Raw genomic sequence first — 25,913 nt, 5'->3', positions numbered from 1 at the left:
TTTGCGTTTTCTTCGTAACGAATATTCTACTTAATCATCAGTTTTTGCATGATATGCTTAACATGTCGTGACCTTTTTGCTAAGTTACATTGCCTCTGAACTAAAATATATCGTCATATGATAACTAGTTTTTACCTTATAACTATTTATAAGGTAAATTTTCTTCCTAAAAATATATTCTAAAGACAACGCGCTGAAAAATTAGAGTAAAACTCTGAGAGTTAATCTAAATCTTATCTTAAATGAAAAACGTTTTAAATGGAAAACATAAGGAAACCCACCTTATTCCGAATATACAAATTATTACGCTGGCAACAAATACCATCACTAATGTAAATCCGATAGCAACTGAAATATATGATAAATGTTCAGGTATGACATATAAAATATACTGTAGTCGATCATACAAAAAAATACTTCCATTCTAGATTTCTTCAGAATAAAAAAAATGCTTTTTGTATTTGCTATGAAAAAAGAGAAAAAACGTATTATAATTTCAAATTTAATTATATACGAGAGGTGGTCAAAATGTTTGCGAACTATCTCTATACCTAAAAAACCATGAATGAAATTTGACAACCATATGATCATGCACATGTTCTATATATAGCATATAAAAAGTAATGATTTTTTCATCAGTGTGACGTCACAATGAGAAAATGACGACAATATATAGGTGACGAAAAATGACACAGTCTTACTCGATAAACAAACAGCTATAAAGTATAACTTATAATTTGGAAATTCCTTTGCAATTATGAAAGATTGCGAAGTTACATTTAAAAAATCGTTAAATATCTTAATAATGTTATTATGAAATCCCTAAAACATCGTTCAATTTAGACTTTTAACATACTAAATATGATAAAAAGTAGGCCCCTACAACTCTATCCATATTGGATAAACGACGTTCCTAAGACACTCGGGTTGTGATGGTCAATATTTTTTTCCTGGGAAATGATATCCTTATACACCTATCCCATTTCCGAGATATGGTCATTTCTGACAAATGAACTTTTCTTGTGAAAAAAATTAACTTGCATGGTAAAAAACATAAGACTCGAAATAAATATTTTAGCGTCTATGAACAGACTGCTTCGAAGCATATCACATGACTATGTGATTCGTGCATGTGCAGAACGGCAGCAGATGTGCAATAGAACCATAGAGGGCTATGCTTTAAAAAATAACAAATACGGAAACCTGATTTTTTTGTTTTATGGAAGTTGTTCAATTTGTTTGCGAACTTTTTGATCACCCATCGTACTTGTGCCCTTGTAAATTGATATTGTTAGATTTGATCTATGTATATTGTGAAAACGGAAGATATAATTTTAACATTTTTTTCCTTTGATTATGTTTTTTTTTTCATTATGAAAAAAATCTTTGTATGTCATTTTACACTTCAAACGTAAAAGTGTGAAAACACATCCATTTTCAATAGCTTTCTTTTCAAAAGGAACCACTGAAAGAATCTTGATGTTCAACTTACGAAAAACATGCGTCTGAGAGTAAGTAGATGCTTCTTTATCTCTTAAAAGAGTGATAGTATCTATAAAAAAAACAATACACTAATTTTCTTAAGCCTTGAACAGAAATGCAAAGATTTTTCATTCTAAAAAAATCTACAATCTTGAGAGAATAAAAATTTGTTGAAGTGCTGTATCAAAAAGTTTAAGAAAAAAATCCTTGAATATTAGACACCAATATTTAATACTATAATGAATAAATACATTGTGAACATAAAAAGCAAGAAATTGATGCAAAAGAAAAATCATACATATATCTTATATGTATCGTATATTTTAAGAAATACATGTACCTGTTGTATTGTCAATCGTTGCAGGAAACTCAGATAAGAATTCTTTGATGCCTACAAAAGTATATGCCCGTAGAATTAACCATGATCTTGCCTTAGTATATACAGTAACCGTATACTACTTCTACATGTCTACTCAGTATCCGATATATTGATTACCTTTTACTTTCAATTATAGAAATTGAAAAAGAAAACAAATCAATAAATATTGAATTCTTACATATACTGGCATTGACCCTACTTTGTTCAGGAAAGATAGCTAAAAATTTTTTGGCCAGGTAAATTTTATCCTTGACGTCACATGTGTTGTTTGTTTCATCATTAAGCCTCGATATTACACAATGGGCTGCCCTCTGAATATTTCTACATGTATAAAAATTTATGAATATTTTGAAAATTATTCAACTTGCTCTAGTTAAAGTGTAAACAAAATTTCTCAAATCATACCATATTTTGAGGAACCTCTTATTTGACAAAACAAAACAATTATGTGAGGAATTGTGTTAATCTTTAGTCTGTAATTAATTCAGAACATTGAATTAGATGAAAAAAAAATAAGATAACGTATAACCTTTTAGCTCCTTGATGTTAAAAAGTATGAGAACAATTCATTTTTTTCCATTTAATTTTTTTTCATCCCAATACATTATTATCGTATGTTTTTTTTTTTACACAACATTCACTCTCCTTGTTACTCACACTTATTCACTTTGGTCTGTAAAATCATATTGTGACAGAAACAGATAAAAAGAGAAAAATATCAACATGAATGCTAAAAAGAAGAACAGCCTCACATATTGTTAACGTATATAGCCCTATCCAATTAAATCTAAATACGACTCTATTACCTCTAGGCAACGGATGTTCACCTAATTAAATTTTGTTATAATTACTGTATAACCAATTAGGTTTGAAACTGTTTGAAAAATATGCATGGTAAGACCATTTATTTCATTTGATGAATGATGTTATGAATTTTTCTGTTAATTCAAAGCCTTATTTAATTTATTTGTAATATTGTATAATTGAGAACATTTGTTAGCCATTCGAATCCATTGACTTCAAACATTGTAATTTATTTATCATCAAGCCCCTCTTCTTTCAATCATACATATTTGTGAATCAATTAGAATTGAACGTTTTCAAAATAAATACTATTACACAGAGATACAAACCGACATGATACAGTCTTAGATCTTTTGACTGACTTGTAAAAACAAGGCACTCCTACGTTCATCATTCTCAAAGAATTGTTGATAAGATTTGGATCTCGACATGGGGATATCAGACCTGAATCTAAATAACAATCAATGACAATAACATTTGAAAAGTCGTTGGTATGAGCAAAAATCTTCAATTAATACTGTACAAAATTACTTCGAAAGCATGTGATCACATGTCCATGTATTTTAAAATTGGTATATTTCTTATTTAAACAAACTGCCTATATTGTGATAACGAAGATTGGTGGAATATATCATTTTTTAAAGATGACCAGCATTTACTACTCGTGTTCAATTTCTGTTTCGTGTAAATAACATATCAAAGTTCTAAGAAGGACTTATATAGATAAAAAATAAAACAATTCACTATCGTAATTGTTCAGAAGCTACGGAAGCCCATTTAGGACCTATCAAAAAAGATTTTTGAATTCGTTATAACGATTTTTAGAATTCGTTATAATGTTTTTAGAATTCGTTATAACGAATTTAATTTGTTATAACAGATTTTTAGAATTCGTTATAACGAATTTAATTTGTTATTACAGATTTATTGAATTGTTAATAATGAATTTAATTTTTTTTATAACAGATTTATTGAATTCGTTCTAATGAATTTGATTTGTTATAACAGATTCATTTAATTCAATATAACGAATTTAATCTGTTATTACATATTTGTTGAATTCGTTATAACGAATTTAATCTGTTATTACAGATTTGTTTGAATTCGTTATAACCAAATTATTGAATTGATAATGACAAGTTTGATCTTTTGACCTTGAACCTGACTTGCATTTGAGAAACTTCAACCTTCTCCATAAGCTGCTGAAATGGAGTCATCAGTTTTTTCTTTATCTTTTCTTCTTTTTTTTTTTTTTTTTTTTTTTACAAACTTATCTTGTTAATAATCTAATTTTATCAACCAAGATTTAAATACTAATACCTCTATCTTTTTTTTTAATTTTATGTCTTCAAATTTCATTGTATAATGATTATCACCTAAAAACATTCAAATAATCACTGCATTATGTTTTATCTATCGCGACACAGCAAGAATGTAACTGCTATATACCTTTTCGGTACTCATTTTCAGTTCATGTGCGGACTTTTTTAAAACTCGTACATGTTTCTTTTCAATCCTTTTTACTACCATAGAGATTTAAAAGATTTTTCGATAAACTGAAAATGTGTGCAGAGAATAAAAGTCATAATGACGTCGGTATATCTTTCTATACAGTGATAGAAGAGAATAAGTTGTGTTTATTTTACTATTTGCAAAAAAAGTATTACATACGAGGGGTGTTAGAAAAGTTCGCGGACAAGTTCAATTGTGAGCGTGCTACTTCCACGAAACCGGTCAAACTTTCCAGATAGAATCTTTACATTTTTTCCAATAAATATACAAGAAATTTTTTCTCGCCGGTGATTATTAAAAATTATACAGATTTTATTTTTTGATAAAACTTGCTTCAAGGAGCATGCTACATTTTGGCACGTTTACATCACAGAGACTCACTATTAAAATTAAAAATTGCACAATTGTAACGCAAAGAGGTTTATGATATTTTACCTGCCGCTAAGGTATTCATAAAACATCACTGGGAGAAATTTTGAACTAAATTGGAGGGTATCTGACTGTTTTATAGCCGTTTATCAATGATCAATGCGTTAAAACACAGCCAAAAATCGGAACGTCATTGTTGGTCATGGAGCACTGCAAGTACGTAAAAATTATGCATGCAGACTGGAAAATGTCAAAAAAGAGATTAAAATATTCAAGATGCTGCCGGGAATTTCCTACACCTACAAAGGAGAAGTTTTCAAATGGTTGTAGCTTCACAAGAATGGAAGGATTGACATTTTGAAAGATTAACTCCAGCGATACTTCAGTACCCCCGTATCGCATGGACGTTGCGTTGCGCCTATATGGTAATGCATAGTTTCCATACCTGATCGATTAACTGCATAAACCTTTTTTAAGATCTCAATAATATCCGAATCAGTACAAAAGACATAGTCGAAGAAAAGTAACATTTCTTGATATATAGATATTCAATTTTAAAGTAGAAAAAAGATCAGAAAAATCTAAAGATTTATAGAACTGCGACAAAGGTTAACGGGTTGAAATCTGGTTGTTACGTCGCCTTACGTCAAGTGATTGCTCCGTGAATCCTATAACCTCACAGTAAAAATCGTTGTAAATTTTCAAGATTTTATTATATGGACCTGATTTTTGACATACAAATAAACAAAATGTAGGAATTTATTCAGACATAGGTCATACTTCATAGTACTCAATAGATTTTCCGTAATTCAATGTGTCCTCCAACTTTTCTAACGACCCTCGTATATCTGTAGGAAATGTTTTGGCGAAAATCAATGTAGATAGAAGTAGTTCGCTGATTGATATCGATTCTTAAAGATTAAATAGCACTTATGACATTACTTTTGGATTAACCATCATATAACATGACGTATCCCATTTATGCTCTCATAAACGATTATTTGTTATTTTGTTTAACTAAGATACATTCCAATAACAAAGATTACCAGGTACGGCTTTCATTACATATACGTGATTTTTGAAAGGCAGCCTAATAAGTATTGCTTTTTTCATTTGTTAAATTGTATCTATTTAATAGTTGGCTTATATGTATTTTGGGTACTGACCACAAACATCTACGCCACAAAGTTCCCAGCGAACGTTTGAATCATTGGTAAAACACCATGGCTCCTCTCTGTCGAAATTTCTACAGTAGTTCTCTTGTGCCAGATTAAATATATCATAATTGTGTTCGTGCGGGCTTTGTGTATCCCATCTTTGACACGGTCTACCAGTTTCTGTTACGTTTTTCGTTCCTTGATATAAAACTCCTGGCAATCGACAGTCAGTTGGTACAGTGAAACCTTTGTATGATTAAAAGACAAAAAAAGCTTATTACTTCCACGTGTCCTTATACGATGTGGAATATTATAAAACAAGTCGGAAAAAGTTATGCAATGTTAACTTCATACTTCTAAAACATATCAGAAGTGTTTGAAATATAGTAAAGTAAATGTAAATATTTTCTGTATAATGCCATAACTAGAAATGCAGAACTTTGCTTTATAGACCTCAGTTATGTCAGCTAAACATAATTTAGCAAATTAATGCTTCTTTTCCGAAGTAACTGAAGTTTGTTCTTGAGGCAAATATGTTTACCAATAATATATCTTTAACAAAAATGTGCATTTTTGTGTTTTTAATGACTGATAAAAACATTCTAAATTTCAAACAGTTAAATTCAGAATAAAGTATATACGACTTAACTGAATTGAAATTGCCCCAAACGTCAAAATCCTACTTTCAATTAATAACCTATATCATCTCAGCACCAAATTTAAAATTATTTTTAATTGAGTCTTTTCGTAAATGTATATAACAAAACTCATCATTGTTGATTTTATTTGATCGTTTGTAATGGTTCCTATGATAAATATGGATTGTTTTGTACCTTTGTTATATAATATCTGTCTAAAAGTTAAGAAAATAGCATAACACAATTAAATTTACTATCTAACTACATATTCTAGGTAACCTAAGAAAAAACATATGCTCTGTACTATCACCATCTTATTCCATACACGTTTTGAAACAAAAAAACCCCATCAATCTCTCACATTGTAAATGAATTGTTTTGAATTTCTACATTGCTTGAAAAATGTTGTCAAATTAAAAGATTTCATATGTAATACAAATATGTTTTTAAGAGAGTGATTTTTGTAGCAAAGAGCCAACGTAAAATACTATAAAAAAATTGAAAGTTGTTGATATATAGACATTATAATTTTGATTATCATTAAAAAAGCAAAAACCATCATAGAGACAATTATCTCTCTATAAAATCATTGCATATTTTTGATTAACATTTCTTTGCTTTGAACCTGTTTGTATCTATGTTTAAATGAAGGGGATAGTTAAAGTGCTTAATTAATAGAGTTACTGTAATTGAAAAAAAAATTGTAAATATTGTTTACCTGTTATTGAATACCAAAGAACTCCACTGAGGAAATAACAAAACATCATGACATATTTTGTCTTCTTTTCTTCTTGTACATATAATCTAATTTCGTAAAACGCCCTATACCAGGTCAAGAAATTCATCGTATCAGAAATACATGTAGAATACTTTACGACATTCAAACACCTTATCCAAGTAATGCTATATTGTTTATTGTATTCTGTCAATGACATAAAACAAGAAAAATTGCATAATATTCAAAAGCCTTAAGAGGAAATTGAAATAAAAAAACGATGAACTTGTGATTTTAAATAATGTTTGTTATCTACATATGTTTCATCATTGAATCAAATGCTGACTGATGTTTTTGTGTAGCCGGTTGAGTGAAACAAAGGGTTCACTCTACCCGACGTCTGTCTGTCTGTCCGTCTGTCCTTCTGTCACACCCTGTATCTAACGAACTGAAAGAGATATGGACTCGATATTTTGCACATTTATTGTTTAACACTATTATATTTGTAAATTGTCATGGTTACAGACCTCATGATCCTTGACCTTATCCTTTGATCTACTTGACTACAAATAAAAAAAAATGCTTATATACAGTTTGCTTGACAGTTAAGGGGTAAATCTATGCTATTGAGCATGTACACTGATTGTCATAAAACATTTAGAAAAAGTACACGCGTTGCAATTTACCTGACCTTGACCTTTGAACTACTTTAAGAATACTTTGGACAATTTAATTTAAGATTTTTGAATTTTGAGTGGCGGGTGTTGAAAATTAACATTTATACATGTTTATGAGCTTATTATACTGTTCTTTGAAACTGGATGATATTCAGTAACCACACATATTGATATTTAAATATTCTGAAAATACTTCGCGATCGGGATCCCACAGCGGATCGTGTAGAGTGACAATTTGGTGTTAAGACTTTAATACACGTATATTTAACACCTTTGTAAAATGATAAATAATTATTCATAATGAATTCAACTTAATTATTCATTTAGGGGTTGTGAATCATATTTTTTTGATTGACGAACTAGATTGCAGTTTTATACTATGTGTGGATGTCGTTTTTGTGGATTTATGAACTCTCATGCTATTTTTTGGCATGGGTTACTGTATATGCTAGTAGCAAATTAATAACTGACCACTCTAATATTTAGTTTCACCTTTCAGGAAACTAAAAGCAGGCGACACATGCGTTCCTTGAAAACTCTACTTCATACTTCCATTATTTATAAAGGATAATGATACAATTTATTATAGTGTATCAGTAGTTAGTTATTATTGTTATAATTATAGTTTCCTATAACTTGCAGACCTTGGTCATTGAATAATACAGCTGAATAGATAGAACTCTTATTTAATCCATTTATACACTGAATTGACGAGGATTCTTCTTTTATTTCCCCCGATCATGAAAACAAGCGAACGGCGAATTTGACCCTTCGACAGGGGGTGCTCACTCGTTTATGAGTACAGATCCTATCTCTAATGTTTTGGAGGTCCGTCTTTGCTCTGTTCCTATTTTGCACTGTTTTATGGATTTTGATCTGGAATACTGTTCGTTATCTCCATATGTTACATATACACTAATATTATTTAATTGAAATTGATCTGCCAAACTATTACAATTGATATTTACGAAACAGTTCTAAGTCTAGTTGAAAAGAAAACAATATTTCATTATCAAAATGATATCAAATTTATCCAGAGTAAAAATTCGCATTATAGTCATACGTGTGGGTAGTCTTATTTCTTCTTCATCAGTTGTGGTTATTATTTCAAGTTGTTCTCTTTATAACGTCTGTTCGGAACAAATCTCAAACGGGAATCTAATCAATAGTATTCTCCTCTAAATTATAATTGGCTCTGACGTTTTCAGGGCTACTGCTTTCAAAATCAAATTTAATGTTTTCATGCACAACATCTAAATAGGCGCCTTCTACGTTATTAGGGGTCGTGTATAGCCCTTCACTATCGTAATCTGGGCGATTCTGAGTGCTGGGTTCTTCATTTAATTCATAACCTTCATCTTCCTCATATAAAATGTCGTGATCGAGATCAAGGTAGGGGTTATCTGAGTGTATTTCGACGAATTCGTGCGGAGGATCATCTGAAGTTGGAACTGTAGGGAGGCGCATTATTTCTCTTCTTCTTTTTCTCAGTAGAATAACTCTGAATGAGATTGGAGCATATTGCATAAATGACAGGTCAAATTCAACAATCAAGACATAAAAGCAGTGTTATGAACTGGGAAACAATAATACCGAACACTGCATTTACGAGGGTTGTCCAAAAAGTTCGCGGACAATGACGTTTTTGTGAAAATAAATGGTTCTATATAAATCTTTTGCATATCAAAATATTTCTTATGAAAAAAAAATCAGAATGATTTAATTTTTATTGATGGAAAGTAATATTTTTGTAAAAATCGGGGTCTTTAAAGGTCGTGGATAGTGCGCACGGACCAAGGTTATAATGACATAAACTCTGATATAAAGTGTTCGGATTAAAAATGATTATTTTCTATATAAGACAAGTCAATTAATTAAAAAAAAATTATGTATAACACAAATAAAGAAGCTATAACCATTTTATGATATTTTAAGTATCACTTACTATAAATAGATAGTGCAAATATTAAACAAAAACCCTAACAAATATGTGTCAAAACTCGGCAAAAAAAGCGACGTCGGCTGTCTGCACGGGGCAGCGTCCGATAAAAAAAAAATAGTTTTTATACGGTTGAAACAATGTAAGAGACAAAATATTTGTTAAAACAACTCAAAATTATTGAAATATATTAAGTGTATCAATTTCACATTGGTATATACAATTTTTCAACGGTGTGTACAAATTTGAAGACATTACAGGAATTTAAAAACACATGTAAGTTACTGAAATGGAGATTTCTATTCATGACGTTGTTATAAATCTAGCGCAGCGTCGGACTGGGCTGTGCAGTTTGTGTATACAAACTCTTTATTTAGGTGACGCTCGTAAATTTTTGTGCATTGTTTTAAATTTTAAAAATTAAATAAATTATAATCTATACTTAAAGATTATTGCTAGCAAAAAAAAGAAATGAAGTGTGTGTCCATGAACATGTTTTAATTCAAAATCCAAATGTTTGACGTTATAATGAAATTAGCTTAACGTCAGACTGGTCCGTGCGCACAATCTGCGATCTTTAAAGACCCTGATTTAAAAAAAAATATATTAAAGTTTCCTAAATAAAAATTAAATCATTCTGATTTGTTTTTTCATAAGAAATATTTTGATATACAATAGATTTGTATAGAACAATTTATTTTGCCGAAAAACTCATTGTCCACGAACTTTTTGGACAACCCTCGTAATATTTAAATTTTAATATACAGTTAAAATAACTAAGTTTTCATAATTGCATTTCGTAGACTAAACTATATAATTTCGGTATAATAACGTTCTCATTTGCGCAACAAACGAACTATATTACGTTCAATTTATTCATTATGTAATTTCTCAGTTTATTTTTTAATTCAATTTTTATTGAAATATTAGATAAACCCGTATTTCTACACACCTTATTCTAAAAATCGTTACAGTCAAACTGACAGAGAAAAGAATGACAAATGTAAATCAAACAACAACTGAAAAAGAAAGAAAAAATATGTATATATATATACGATTTACAATTGTTGACATACTTGACTTTCATCACTTTATTACTATTATTACACTGTTTAAAGTTTATTCTGCATTAGACGAATGTGCTCTATATATACGCCTTTCTTTGAACAAATTTTAACAAAACTCAGCGTTCTCATGTAAATTATGTGTTTTTATGTATATTAATGAATTTACGTGCTATAAATGCCTACAGGAATGCGTTACTATTATTTATCAGTATTTTGTGTGAATGTTTGGTCTTGAGAGATTTTTCCGGGTTTGTTTTTAAGCACCCTCTAATTACGGCTATTAGCCTCATCATACAAAAAAGAACATTTAGCTCTGCAAAGGTGGTCGGTTCAGTCATACATTTTCTTCTGTCCCTGTTACAGAATTTTTTTTATCTCCCAGCTTGAAATTCGGAATAACAGAAACCCCGCTTGTTTAAAGAGACACCGTGAGGCAGGGGAAAATTGACAATTTTTTGCAGAGTTTGCATCACCCGAAAAAAATTTGTTCAATTCCTAAAAGAATAGGTATCAGAAAATTATAGGCTTCAGAACCCTAAAAATGGAGAAAATTAAAAGTAAAAATAATTTCAATATGCTCCATAACAAAAGTATTTCTTTACTTTTTTATTTCTTCCTCGCGTGCTTAGAAAAGATAAATAAGCTACCGTAGTAACCATGGTCTAAAGTACCCAAGGAATGAATGTAAGTAGACCAGTAGATCGAAACGTTTGTTGCAATCTTTTTACAAATTCGTTAGGAAATATTTTTACCCTTGCATGCTCCAGTTGAATGTTGTTTACAAGTCTGAGCTAAGAACAAAAATGGTAAATTCAACTTTTGTTTTTCCTACACTTATATTGTGCAGTCTTTCTTGTTTTACAGTGCAATTTATTGCCATTTTTTTTGCTATATATTCAAAAATTTCATTTATCCTTCTCTGTATGCCACATATGTCTTAAAAGAAACGTAAGATTTTGATTCACCGTTTAACATTAACATAAGATACAGCAAATACCATTCACGGGATGTTACAAATCGAAATGTTATCAATATTGTGATAAATATAAAATTTTAAGTTTTAGTGAACACGTTTGTTGTGACTTTAGTGAAGATCACTTGAATTATCAAACATGCTATGTTTAGGAACAATATTGAATTTTTTGCGACCTTGGAATTTTAATAAAATTTGTACGAGTTTTTGTGCCATTTTAAACAGTGTACTAAAGAATAGAACGTAAATTTTAATATTTTATACCTAAATATATCAAAGATTCTGTTTTCTTTAGCGAATTAACTGGTCTAGGCCGAAATGATAAACCCATTTTAGTTGTTTTAATGATCTTGATGAAGACATAATGAAATGTTGATTAATATGTATTTAACACAGCACTGTTAAGGCCTACTATAAGAAATCAATTGAAAATAGATGTGGATTTTTTAAAACTGAATTTATTTTAATTAAGCTGTTTTATTATCACAAAACTTGAATACTTATGGAAATATCATAGTATAAGCCACTCTGTACTGTATGAAGTTTGGTGTTATCGATGGACAGTCACGTGATGAATGCATAGTTCGTGTACTGAATGTAGGTCATTAACAAATTTCAATATCGCAAAGGCATGCCCTAATTGAAATTAAAAATTCAAGCTATGAATTGCTTCTGCATACTTTCTGAAAAGTGTTGCTGCTTTGAATACAATTCGCGTTTTTATAGCTAAATTTTCAAGTAAATAGGCCAATGTCGAAATATGTTTGACTTTCACCAAATATTTTGTTTACTTATAAAACCACGCTGTCAATTTGAAGAAAGCAGCAGCACTTTTCAAGTTAAGGAAGTATCCTTTTATCTATATTCAAAAAACGGTTAAGATCTTCTCAGTGCATGCCCTTTGCGAAAGTACGATTTTATGAGGCATCTCGATGTAAAATATACGTAATCTGTACATAAAAACACAATAAGATTAATAAAATACATTCTCTTGATAGTTAATGCATAAACAGATTGTATGCATTGGTATTAATCGACTATAGAGAACTTTATATAATATTCTGCTTAATAATAAAACACATTTTTCATTGTTAAAAAATCCTCTATCTGTCTCTCACAGCACATGAAATACGTAATTTTTACCAAAATGACGTCATATGCACAAGTTCATCGCGATCAGTGCTTTATTTATTACGAACTACATGGGATTTAACTAGCAACTTTTTTAAATGCATTGATAAGTTTTATTGTTGTTTATTATGTAAATTCAGTTAAATATTGTAAATTATTTCATTTCAGGAATTATGAGAAATACATAAAGTCATCTTTTTGTGTGACGTCATACTTAACGTTTCCCTTATAAATTAGGCCCTGCCCCCTTTTCAGCCTTAACAATGCTGTGTACTTTTAAAAAAAAACTTGATACTTCAAAATGTTTTAATGTTACTTTTTTCAAAATCAACTCAAACAGAGAACTAATGAAGAACTTACAGTAAAGTTGTATCTCGGACATTCCTGTTTCTATGTCTTGTTTTTCTGTTGATGTTTCTAAATCAAAGAATGGGCAATTCAAATACCATTTAAGGAATGTTTTTAAGTTTTGTGTGAGTTATTGGTTTGTGAATCACACAGACTTGTCACGTAGTCATATTTCATGAAGCGCGCTAGTGCTTCATACAAAATATGCCTATGTGCAAGTCTGTGTGATTCACACACCAATAATTCACACTAAACTCAAAAACATTCCTTATATTTACATTTTACGTGTTTAGAAGCACCAAAAATATACTCAATATTTGAATTTCTTGCTGCCCTATATTGTTGTACTTTCACTAGTAGTTGTAGCCTAATTGTGACGTCGCTGTAGCCTTATTGTGACGTCAGGTTAACGCACGTTTCTCCGTGTATATTTCTACGCGTGAGTATACAAGAAAAACACAGCGAATGTAAATATTAAGGATTATTTTTTGTTTTGTGCGAGTTATTTGTATATAAATCACACGTCATATGTCATCTTAGCATATATCATATAGCACACGTTTGAGTGCCAGTATCGACGTAAATTTCTCTAACTTAGTATTTACAAAAATGATATTCAAATCAATTTTATATTCAGTAAAGTACATAAAGCATTAAATTTTGGTGTTTTTTTGTTTAATAGATTTTATTAAAACCCCTAGTAAGTTCTTTCCAGCACTATTTTAAATCAAAATAAGTAGATTGAATAAACACCAATTAATGCACCCACTTTTTAAAATTGTAGCATGTTATTTTATCTGTTTTGTCATGAACATGGTAATGGAAGAATAAAACAAAATACCTGTGGCATTTTTAACTGGAAGAGGAAACTTGGACAAAAAATTAGTTATACCTATGTCTAAAAGAAAATCGAGCGATTGTTTATCATGAATGGACATGGAAATAAATGTAAATAAATTGGTAACGCAATGAGTTTGTGAATATATCTTAGTAAGCTGTGCTAATGTTTTATAAATAAATGTCGATTAATGGCAATGGTTATTTGTTTAGAAACATAAAATGGTACAAGTTGATTTTTAAATAATTTACTTAAATGCTTCAAATGCTTTAAAAATGTGTTCTTTGATGAATAGTAACTGCATATATGGCAACTTTCCATAATCGTTCTTGAAATCCGTATACGGAAATGTAGAAATCGTACGGACTGTTTATAACTTGGTGAAGATGATTCCATTGGCATCTTCAAACCAAGAAAATTGCAAACATAACTATTCGCACTATACTTTGATATAATTAAATGTTATATGATAGTCCATGGTTCAGTCGCAAATGAATTGAATCAGTAGTCAATTATATATAAAATATGTAAAATAGAGACTTTGAACTTACATAGAGTGGCTTCTTTCCTCCATCCTAAAGGAACTAGAGGTAAGAACCTGTTAACCAGGTAAAATTTATCTTTTACAAGACAGGTAGAGTTTGTTATATTATTTATGTTAGAAACCACACAATATAGGTGTTGTCATTACTGCGTAATTAACAATTCGATATAATGAAGTACCATTTGGAAAAAAAGAATAAAAAAGAAAAGGTTGAAACACTTCTCTTTTCGATATACACTTAATGCTTCATATCAACATTATTAGTCTGATGGTACATAATTATATATTAAAGTAACAGCTATAAAAATTACGGTCACAATGGTTCCTTGGGGTATGTCCTGTTGACTATCTTGTAACATGGAGCACCAAAAGTAACAAACACTAGTAATTCATCAATCAGACTCGAATTACTACATGCAGATGTGATACCTGTAATGATATTCCATTCAATGAAAAATTCACTGTGCAAATTCAGAAACGGAAACGAGAATAATATTTTAAGGAGGGATTCTTCTCATGTTTATCATATTAATGAATTTTTCACAGATTAAAGAAATACAATGTCCCTAAGTGAAGAAGTCAATTACATTACAGTTGACCATTTCATTAAAAGATCAAAGTCAAGGCAAAAATTTTGTTTTTAATATTATTATCAGAAGAAAAAAAATTGCCAATCATGCATGCTTATTTTCATTTTAAAAGACTTACTCTTTTCCTTTTTCAGAACAAGCTGATACAACAAAGGTGTACCAAATGATAAAATCAAATGAGATAGACAGTAAAACTAAATAGATAACCCGAATTTCCTCTGTTCTTCATGTTTTAGGGAATATTAGTTATCTGACAGAACAGAGAACGACGACTGTCAATACACCACTCTAGCACTAGAACCCCTGACTCTGAGGCCATGAATTTCACAACAGTTATTTGTAAAGATTACATTAGTTTAAGCGGTTTTTGCTCGCCCCCTCAGGCCCCAAGGAGACAGGGACCATGAAATTCACAATTTCCCCTTAACCCATACATGTTTTATTCTAAATTTGGTTGCAATTGGTCGAACGGTTGCAAAGAAAAAAGGTGAAAAAATTCAAAGATTAGCATACAGCACGACGACGGACTAAAAACAGATAGCGATAGGTCACCTCAGTTTACTAAGGTAGCTTAAAAATCAATAAGGTAAAAAAAAACTTTCTTCACACATTAACACATTTACCAATTTTGACTCTGTAATGTTTTCTTCATTTAAGGATTTAATGAAATATGCTTTGTTAAAGATAGTCTTTCATATCGGGACATTTTTTTAGTACAGTAAAACTCGTTTAGTACGAACACGGATATAGCGAATTTACGGATATAGCGAAGTTTTTCTGGGTCCCCAGCAAAATTCTTAACAAATCTTTGTAAAATTTTACGGTTAAAACGAACTCTGATATAACAAATTTATGGATATAGCGAACTGATTTTGAGTCCCGTAAAGGTTAAATATAATGAAATTTACATCTTTTATAACGAACTTTCAAAGATTATAAAAAATTAATAAAATAAAACTGACTTTATTTTCTTTAAGAATTTGTATATAAAAATTTAATTCATAATAAAACCTTAGTTATCGAAGATATGTTTGTAATATAGCCTTCCCTAACATATTTGGTAGTAATACTTGAAGGAAAACGTCCATATTGCGAATTCGCTTTAATGGTTACACGAATTCGTTATACGGATATAACGAATTACGGATATAGCGAATTAAATTCACGAGTCCCCATGACTTCGCTATAACCGAGTTTTACTGTATCATGATAAGAAAACTTTCTGACTTTGAATCACAATGATTTTTTTTTTATTATTGCTATTTTTAGGTTGGAAGAAATTCGGAAGTTTTCTTCCCCTATTTATTGCAATTTTTGAGAAATTATTGAAAAAGAACATGTTACGTGTAACACAGCGTGTTGTTAGTCGTCGAAATTTATATTTTGCATTAAAAATTGATCTCATTTTCTGGACAATCACATCTTAAACAATGTACAAGAGCATATATATGATAGAATGGATATCAGAAAAAAGTTGAATTTAAAACTCAAATTCAGAGATAGACATGCCAAGGAACCCTTCTATAAAACTTTGAATTTGCAGTGCAGTTGATCTCCAGCCGACCTCTGGACATGGTGTATCAGTTAAAGTTTCAACATTTTTCTTGAAACAGGAAACATGGTTTTTTATTGAACTAAAAACAGATGGAAATACTCAGTTCATGCAGATGTTTCCCTAATCTTAAAAGTACATATCTCTATGTTAAATATGTCTCTTTGGTTTTACGTTGGTAGATAAGTCAAATATGAAATCATAAATAAGTATATGCACAATCTTTAAAGAAACCTAAATTTTGTGTGAATTATTGGTGTTTAAATCATATAACTTGTCACTTAGGCATATTATATATGAAGCGCATTGACTCTTCAAGAAAAATGTGCGTACGTGGAAACTTGTGTCATTTACACATTTAATTTTGGTAATTCATTATATTTACAATTTAAATGTTTTAAGCATAAAAATAAACTCAATATTAAATGTCTTGTTGCCATATGTGGTTGCATTTTTGTTGACGTCTCTGTAGGCTAACTGTGACGTCAGCTTAGCGCAAGTTTTCTCCCTGCGCGTGAGTATACACGCAATGGCATTAAAATCTATTTCGAATTCAGAGAAACAAAGCAAAAGCTAACATTTTAAAATAAAGAGCAAACCTGCAGAATTCACCACCCTGTAAAATTTTAGAAGGACACTGAGCTATAAGTTCTCCTCCAAAGGACTGATTGAGACATGGAGATTCTGAAATGCAACAAAAATGGCAACATAAATGAAGGAACACATTCATAATCAATAAAAAAAATCATATATTATCATATATTATTGAATGCGCTTTACAGTTAATATTAATGTTTATGTATACCAACCACAGACTTCAACACCACAAAGTTCCCAACGAACGTTAGAGTCATTTGTGAAACACCATGGTTCCTCTCTATCAAAGTTACGGCAAAAGTTTTCTTGTGCTAGACTAAATAAGTTGTACGTGTGTTTATGAGGGCTCTGTGCATCCCATCTTTGACAAAGTCTTCCAGATTCTGTTATGTTTCTCATTTCCTTATACAAAACTCCAGGCAATCGACAGTCAATATGGGTTGAGATATAACCACCTTCCTATATAACAGATATTACATATTGATACAGAAACGGTTAATTTTTTTTTATTTGATATTTTGATTTATTGCTGATGTGTGCGAATTAGCAATGACGGATACATTTATATTTCAATAATTGTTAGAGCAAATACGTTAAAAAGATTGATATTTTAAAAATAGGCAAAATTAAATAACCTGTGAATCTTCGTTTTATAAAACCAGACAAATGATAACTACTTATTGTATAAAAACTTTGAAGAACATCAAAAATTGTCATGTTTGGACGGAGTGAGAGTGGGGAGGATGGTATGATTTAAATGACAGGGTGGAATTTTTCACCGATTTCATAGCAGCAAAAAAAGTATTAAAGACTGACAAATTATTTTTACATCATGATGACGTTTTTAAAAAATCATTAACATATATTTCTTACAATTCCAAAGTTATGCAGTTTTGTGTTCGATGTATGTACGTATAAACAAAGTTGAAATAAAGATATCTTTGTCTTAGTCTGGTTCTACTTTTTTTAAAGGCTAGACATAAGTCTTAACGGCAAATAATCATAATTCGGTCCAGCATTTTAAACCTATTTCGAGTATGCTGAATCCGAAAATTATGCTGGCCTTCATAAAAATGGCATTAAAAGAAAAAAATGGCCATTCAAAATGGCGAAATCAAATTTTTCTTGTTTTCTCTTAATATGGTCTAATAGGAAAAAGTGTGTGTGAATATCTCACTTGCTGTAATACAAATATAAATTTAAAAAAAGAAAACTAGTAGAACGCTAGTAAAATTACTTTTATTCAGGAAAAAATAGTAATTTCTCCACTTAACTCGAATTTTCTCTGATCTATTTATCGATTTTTTTCTTTTTCTGCTTTATTCAGAATTATACATTTTCAATTATACATACACAACAGAATGCGATTTTTTCCTTTACAACTGAATAATGTGAAGTTGTATGTTATAAGTCAAAATGGCGATTCAAAATGATGGATATCCATTTTTTAAAAAGAATATTCCTAAGTGTCGATCAAATTGGAGAAAGGATGTGTTAATATCTTACTCAGCGAAATGCAAACTATGAAAATGATAATACGTCACAGGCATGCTGATTGGTCGCCACAAAAAAGGAATACTAGAATAAGTTCTTTAAAGTTATGACATTTATTTGCCGAAATACATATTAAAAAATGCTGTTTAGGTAGAATGACTTCATATACTATTAGCATAATACTAGTACTTGAAATGATAGCAATACACATATTACTCAATCATGTAGTTTACAACAAAGTTAAGAACTAAGGTCTTGGCCATTTCAGGAAACTTTATGAGTATAAGATAAAACCTTTAAATTGATAAATCAAAATTACATTGTACCTCAGAAAAGATGCAAAGTCTGGTCAAATATTTTTTATCTTTACGTAGAATACTGTATTTACTCGAGTAAGTGAATTACGTCTGCTCTACTCAATTTCTACACCCAAACTGACCACATAACAGCACGGGATTTAAACCCGTCAACTAAATTCTACTGAACAGATAAAATGTTATGGAAAACTGTCATTTACATAACGAAAAAGTGTATGTTAAAATATATGGAACAATGTTTAGACCTAATTATGACATGATAAAACACTAATATTATCACGTTTATTCGGAAAATTAAGTCGTTAAAATTTGAAAATTATTTAAATTAGCTTAAAATGGCGATTTGAATAGGCGAACAGTTGACTTTCATTCAATATTCAAACTGCTTATCGGGTAATTTTGAGTCGTTATGTAGAAAATAAAAGGAAATTAATTAAATTAATTACAGTTTGCATTTATGAATTAAGAAAATAATGTTTAAATATTCATTAAAACATTAAGGATATCTTAATGAGTGATTAATTATTTTTATAACACAGATCTTTGTTTTATTACTTCTATTATAAGATAAGCTATTGACAACATCTACAAAGAAACTTATTACCATCTTTTCAAAATATTAAAAGTCAACGATATCACACAAAAATTGCTGCTTGGTGGACATTATGGCAATTAAGCTACCCCAAGAGTAGCCAAAAGGCAAGTAAACATTCTACTTTTTGTTCAGTGAAGAAAAAAATAAATGTTTCTCTTTTCTGTGGAATGTCTAGTGCAACATTACTTAGTATATTATTAATAAATGATGGAAAACTGTAAACGTTCAAAAACAAAATCGATACCCAAACATGTACTTTTTGTCATAGGCGGATGGAATTCGGTGACTATTGTTTTAAAAATTTACAAACTCAGAAAAAACAAAATGTTTGTGTTCAATCCTCCGGCCCTCGATTCTAGATACAACCATATACTATCCTAACAAAGTAATGTGGATCAAGCTGCCTTGTAAAGTTCTTGGTATGTTAACAAATTGTTGTCAAGAGAAGTGTTGATTAGATGAAAGTCAAGAATGGCATTGGATTATTGAAATGAAAGCTTTAATATGATAGGATTTATAAGGAATCCGCTGATGGTATTTGATCGCACACATAACTTTTCTCACCCAAGAATGCACACAGTGTGATGATAAAGTTTTAGGACTTCTTTGATTATAGAACGACTTTTTTATCCAAAAAGACAACAGATCCATATGATCAAAAATGAGAAAGCTACCTCTTATCAGAGATTTACCCCATTTGGCATAAGGTTTTGGGAAAAACATTTTTTTTTACATTTGAACATAAATATGTTGTTTCTTAAGCTGCTGAAAAGAGTATTATTCCGAAGACTGACTGAGACAAATAGCATTTAGAGCTGAAATAGGGGATATTGAAGGAAAATACGAGGGTTGTCCAAAAAAGTCGTAAATGTTTATATATTTTTTTAACATGCAACCATTACTAACCATATTTAGCATGGCCATAATATATCCACTGTTCATTAAAACTGTAAATTCGTCAATAAATACTCTTCATGTTAATAATATTGGGATAATTTATATGAAGCCCAATATGGTGTATCGGCGCACAAACAAAATTTGGAATAATTCACGCACATAACTATTACATTTCCCTTTATTTCTTTCGTACGATGTAAAACATTGAACTTGAATTTAAATAAGAGAAAACAGAATCAAAATCTTAGTAACATTTCAAATTTTCATATCAATAGCATAAGAAACAGACGACTGGTGTCATGATTTAAGTGTTGTTGGAATTGAGTTTGAAAAAAAGACGTCATCAAACGCGTAATGGGGGCATGGAAATGTAATATTTTCTTAATAAGGTATATATACACCAGAGACGGGAAAGAAGAATACAGAAATGACATTTAACACTAGATACTAATAGAGAAGTTGTTTTTTAATGGTATGAGATTCAATGATAGTTTTTCCTCTATACCGAAAATAGTTCTTTCATGTATGAAGAACTGTTTGTTAAACACAGACAGTGGGGAACGATCTGGGCCGTCAAACAGTGTATTCTGCCTATAATGTAAGGTGATCTTTCGACAGAATTTCGATTGAATATTGAATCTTTCCTAAATGATAAGGACAGTATTGAATTTATATAAGACCCTAAGTCAAGGGTTATAAGAGACGTAAATTGCGCTTGGTTTTGTGCACTTACATGCTTTCTTTATTTTGTCATAATTTTCTCATTGAATGTGATATCATCATGAAACTTAAAATGCATGATCATAAAATGTTACTCTTTGCTTTGATAAGAAAAGAAATTTAATTTAGCAAAGAAAAACTAAACTGTTTTCCCTGTCTACGACTTTTTGGGACAACCCTCGTAAAAGGCTCTAGCTCATCATTTCCAGAATTGCCGCTGGAACATTTCTTAAGCCTGAAAGTTTTCCTTTTAAATTGTTTCGGCAAAATATTTGTCTTTTCCAGAGCTTCAGACCGTTCACGGTAGCTCAGTCGGTAGAGCGATCGCTTCGTGAGCAGGAGGTCAAAGGTTCGAATCTCGGCCGCGACTGACCTAAGTCGATAAAAGATGGGTAGCAACTGTTCCTTCGCCATGCGCTCGACACTTTGAAGAGAAAGTTGTGGGTCCGTCGGATGAGACCTTAAAAACCGAGGCCCCGTGTCAGCGGCAGATGTTGGCACGATAAAGATCCCTCACTGCTCAATGTCTCTGAGTGCCGAGTAAAGGTCAAAATTTGAATCCCTTCACCGGCATACAATGACGCGTCTCCATATGAGTGAAAAATTCTCGAGAGGGACGTTAAACAACATACAATCAATCAATACAGAGCTTTAGAAAAATATTTTTTAAATGAATACAAGTCACTCACTGTAGTACTGTACATATCAATAGAAGGTTGAGCAGATGGAAAATTAAATGATAAAAAATTAAGTTGCGTAACAAATACACAGTGCCCACTAATGTGCAGCACCAAACATAAAGAAATAAGAAAGTACGTTTCCTATTCATTTTATATGCACGAAAGCGAACACAATGCCTGGAAATACGTGATATAAGGAAAGGCAGGTGTAGTGGTAACCTCACATTACTAAATCCAATGAGATTGGATTGATGTACTAGGTTGTTTGCTGTAAACCTATGAATAAGTCATTATATATATTTCTTTTTCAAATTTTAAATTATAAATTACAGAGGTATCATTATTTAGTTAAACAATAGTGAGATGCGGAAGAAAAAATACTAATCTGCAGTGTATGGATATTTGAAACGATAGTTGAATAAATTAAAGGAAATTCGATTTATGTGTGAAAATTATTAAATTATTCTGAATTAAAGTTATAAATCTAGCATTCTTTCATTAATTTTATAGATGTATTACCCTCAGTGAGATATTCACACATTTTTTTCTTACATGTATTTGAACAGAATTCAGAGAAAATAAGAAAAAAATTGCCATTTTGACATTTTTAGTTGCATTTTCATAAAGGCCAGCATATTTTTTTTTCTGATTCAGCATACTCGAGATAGGCTAAAATTTTGTTGGACCAAAACAATAATTACATGCCGTTATAATTTTTTTTCTATAAATTGGAATATACTACCTTATAAATAAGAAATCTTTTGTTTACACGTTTAACCCTATCTGCCATCAGACAAACATTAGATAAACTAAAAAAACCGCCAAGATAATAATGCACTATGATTCTGAATAATCTTCGTTAACTTCATATTTCATTTCAATTTGTTTCCGTTTTAATTCTAAATGTATTTTAATGTATCTAAATGTATTATCGTGTTGGCCATTTGTCAAGTTCATGGAGTATTTGCTATTTTAATGAACAGTTAGATTTTCGAAATACCTAAAAGACTAAGAATTAAAATATATCTTTAAAAAAATTTTATACCTAAAAAAGATAACATTTGGAAATATGTACACTTATACATTTTGTTTTGAATACCAACGGTATGAAAGATTTGAAAGAAAGCATTTATTCAGGACATTTCCATTTAGAAAAAAAATTGAAATTTGTTAATATTTAATATTAAGTGATTCGATTTTTTTTATTATGCATCACGAACGCTTTTTATGTCTTAGACATTAAAGCACGTCTGAAAAAAACACAGAAAATCTATATTAATATGATAAACGCTGCTTTACCTGTTAAGGAAACAAACACAAATCCGACGAGTGAACTCCAAAATGTCATCTTAATTTTTTTAAACAAAATATTTGATGTTTTATGGGAGGAAAACTTGGAACCTGAAAATTGATATAGGATACACATAAAAAAGAATACAACTTCCTGAAAGGGAGAATATGAACTAATTTTCTGAAAGCTTCTCGATTAACGAAAAGTATTTTCTGTGGTCGTTATAAGTTGAATATATAAGTAAAAATGTTCACAGTCAAAATCGTAAAATCAATTAATCTTTATATAGAAACATCATTCTAATGTAATGGATACATGTATATTGTATTTTGAGATATTGATAGTGAATTCTTTGATTAAATATTTTCAGTTAAAATGAAAATCGCGAAAACATTGTTCATATGAAAGCAGAAGGATCATTAAATAAGTAAGACTACTACTTCAAAAAGATGTATAAGTCCAGCTTTCTCCAGTCTTTTCTTTGATAAATGTTCCTAAAAGGACTTCAAAGAAATTATGTGAGAAATTATAATACTGAACAGTATTTAAACTTAAAAGACACCATTTCGAACAAAATGCAACGATATCTGATTTCCTTCTACATGCAGAAATGTTCAATTTGGAAAGAATATTCCAGACATAGTGAAAAATATTACAGAAGAATTGGTCCTGAAGACATTCATAAATCTTAAGAGACCCAGTTCCAAAACTAGAACTGTCCAATTCAGTGAAGTTGCCGATTAACAAGTATTATATTTAATCTATGAATCTAAGAGGTGTTCACAATTTTCTTACATACATTTAGAGTAAAAATATAATTGCTTATTATATTTTTTATGAATGAAACTAAAGTTTATGATTAATCTTGATAACTTCATATCAAATGCATTTTAAATAAAAACCTGGTCATCCAGTCATTAAAGCTGGACAGACAATAAAATACAATTGAGATAGATCTTTAATTCTTGTGCCGAATTCCTAGGAGATATAGATAACATATGCTTGATAAGAGATGCATTTACAGCTTTTCATACAAAACTCAATATTATATTTTTGACTCAACTAGTCAATTAAAATAAAAAGAAACCTGTAAAATTAAGAAAAATCAACAAATAAACTTGAAAATACCAGGAGCACACCTACATATGGTGAATAATACGTGGACAAATTTTCAGACAAATCCCTGCAATAGTTTCCGAGAAAGTGTCCGAGCAAAACCACAAAATAAAAATGAAATAAAAAACACATGAAAAATGCAAAATAATCAACCAATCAAGATGAAAATGCAAGTACACATCTTCATATAGTGAATAATGAGTGTACAAATTTTCAGACAAATCCTTTCAATGGTTTCTGAGATATGATCTGGACAAGATCTCGTCTACAGACAGACGGATATGCTGATTTTAACCCCCCTAAACTTGGTTTGCGGGGGTTTAAGAAAAGAATTCTCATACATTATATACCTTGTTCATTGAATGTAACAGAAAAGGGAGAAGATCAGACTATTATAACATTACTAGAAATCTACATTTGATGAGAAGCAATAATTTTTTTTAAACCTTAGGACAAAGATCAATGAATAAATTCTTCACAGAAAGGGAGCTTTTGTAAATTGGGTTTGACCGGTCTGCAAGGGATGCTCACCCCTCCATGGCACCCGACCCTACGTTTGAATTTCAAGAGGTATTTTGTCCCAAAATTTGCATTATTTAATGGAATTTTGAGTTTGAAAACTGTTTGTTATCCCCATATACTCGTATTTTTCATTCAAATAAACCAAGATCCAAAGATGACACGTCTGCAAGCAGACTGGAAAACAGACTTTCATAGAAATAAGTACATGTAAGATGTTTTGATAGATTTTATGACCAAACTATAGTAGCATTATTAATAAAAATATACGATATTTGAAAATATCGGTAAGGGACATAACTGGCTTTTACCTAGCTTAAACCATTTTTTTGGTCATATCATACTAAGAAATCCTTTAAATAAGGAAATAAAAACGGTGCAATGATAAGATACATTTATATCATTACAAGTCTAATTTAAAAAAAAATCACTCATATCAGAATGTTTAAATTATTTTCAATTTCTCTTGCGACATGTAAATTCTATATTCTTAACTTTATAGATAAATGTTTCTGAAAGAAATATTATAACTTTAATAGAAATGGCTTCAACTCCCTTTTAGAGTAGTTCATGTAGACTTTTATATTAAATTTTTTTATATTTTAAAAACTTAGAAATGTTATTTAAAAAAAAAAGAAGATGATTTTTTAAAGGATGAAAAGTATGAAAAGTACTTTTTAAAGGGTTGTCTTTAAGTCTCATTATGTAAATTAATAATAGTGTTCTAGCCTAAGATTTTCTTTTCATTACCCTAAAAAAATCATGGTAAAAGAATTGTAATGCAAAAAATAAATAAAATACTGTCATTCAATATGATGAATAAAATTTCGAAATTTCAATTGAATTTTTCAATTATAATAAATCTTTCAAATTGAATAATTTCCATAAATATTATCACGTTTATATTGCAGTCATTCTATAGAGAGCAAACAACAATTATGTAAATAATTTCATTAATACGGAAGCCCGTTT

At 30.1% G+C, this 25,913-nt stretch overlaps 1 protein-coding gene and 1 long non-coding RNA gene across 2 annotated transcripts in view; both read right to left on the bottom strand.

Moving 5' to 3' along the window:
- The window catches only part of LOC134271590 (uncharacterized), a 29,058-nt gene extending 5,609 nt beyond the window's left edge, over window positions 1–23,449 (bottom strand). Inside the window, exons 1-6 of the mRNA XM_062753792.1 lie at window positions 23,315–23,449; window positions 2,995–3,109; window positions 2,040–2,182; window positions 1,823–1,873; window positions 1,493–1,552; window positions 282–348 (exon numbers count right to left, since the gene is read on the bottom strand). Of these exons, the coding sequence (XP_062609776.1) occupies window positions 282–348; window positions 1,493–1,552; window positions 1,823–1,873; window positions 2,040–2,182; window positions 2,995–3,109; window positions 23,315–23,441 (563 nt within the window). The 5' untranslated portion in view covers window positions 23,442–23,449. The remainder of the gene's footprint in view (window positions 1–281; window positions 349–1,492; window positions 1,553–1,822; window positions 1,874–2,039; window positions 2,183–2,994; window positions 3,110–23,314) is intronic.
- Window positions 8,807–14,086, bottom strand: LOC134271587 (uncharacterized). The gene is made up of 4 exons (XR_009993055.1): window positions 14,033–14,086; window positions 13,204–13,260; window positions 10,625–10,691; window positions 8,807–9,234 (listed from the first exon to the last, which is right to left on the bottom strand). It is a non-coding gene; the product is annotated as an uncharacterized LOC134271587 (long non-coding RNA).
- Window positions 23,450–25,913: the final 2,464 nt, after the last annotated feature.

Source organism: Saccostrea cucullata, unplaced genomic scaffold (genome assembly GCF_032062105.1).
Source record: "Saccostrea cucullata isolate Sc308-1 unplaced genomic scaffold, CSIRO_AGI_Scuc_v1 ctg499, whole genome shotgun sequence".
Classification (NCBI taxonomy): domain Eukaryota; kingdom Metazoa; phylum Mollusca; class Bivalvia; order Ostreida; family Ostreidae; genus Saccostrea; species Saccostrea cuccullata.
This window is presented reverse-complemented; position numbering and strand designations above follow the sequence as displayed.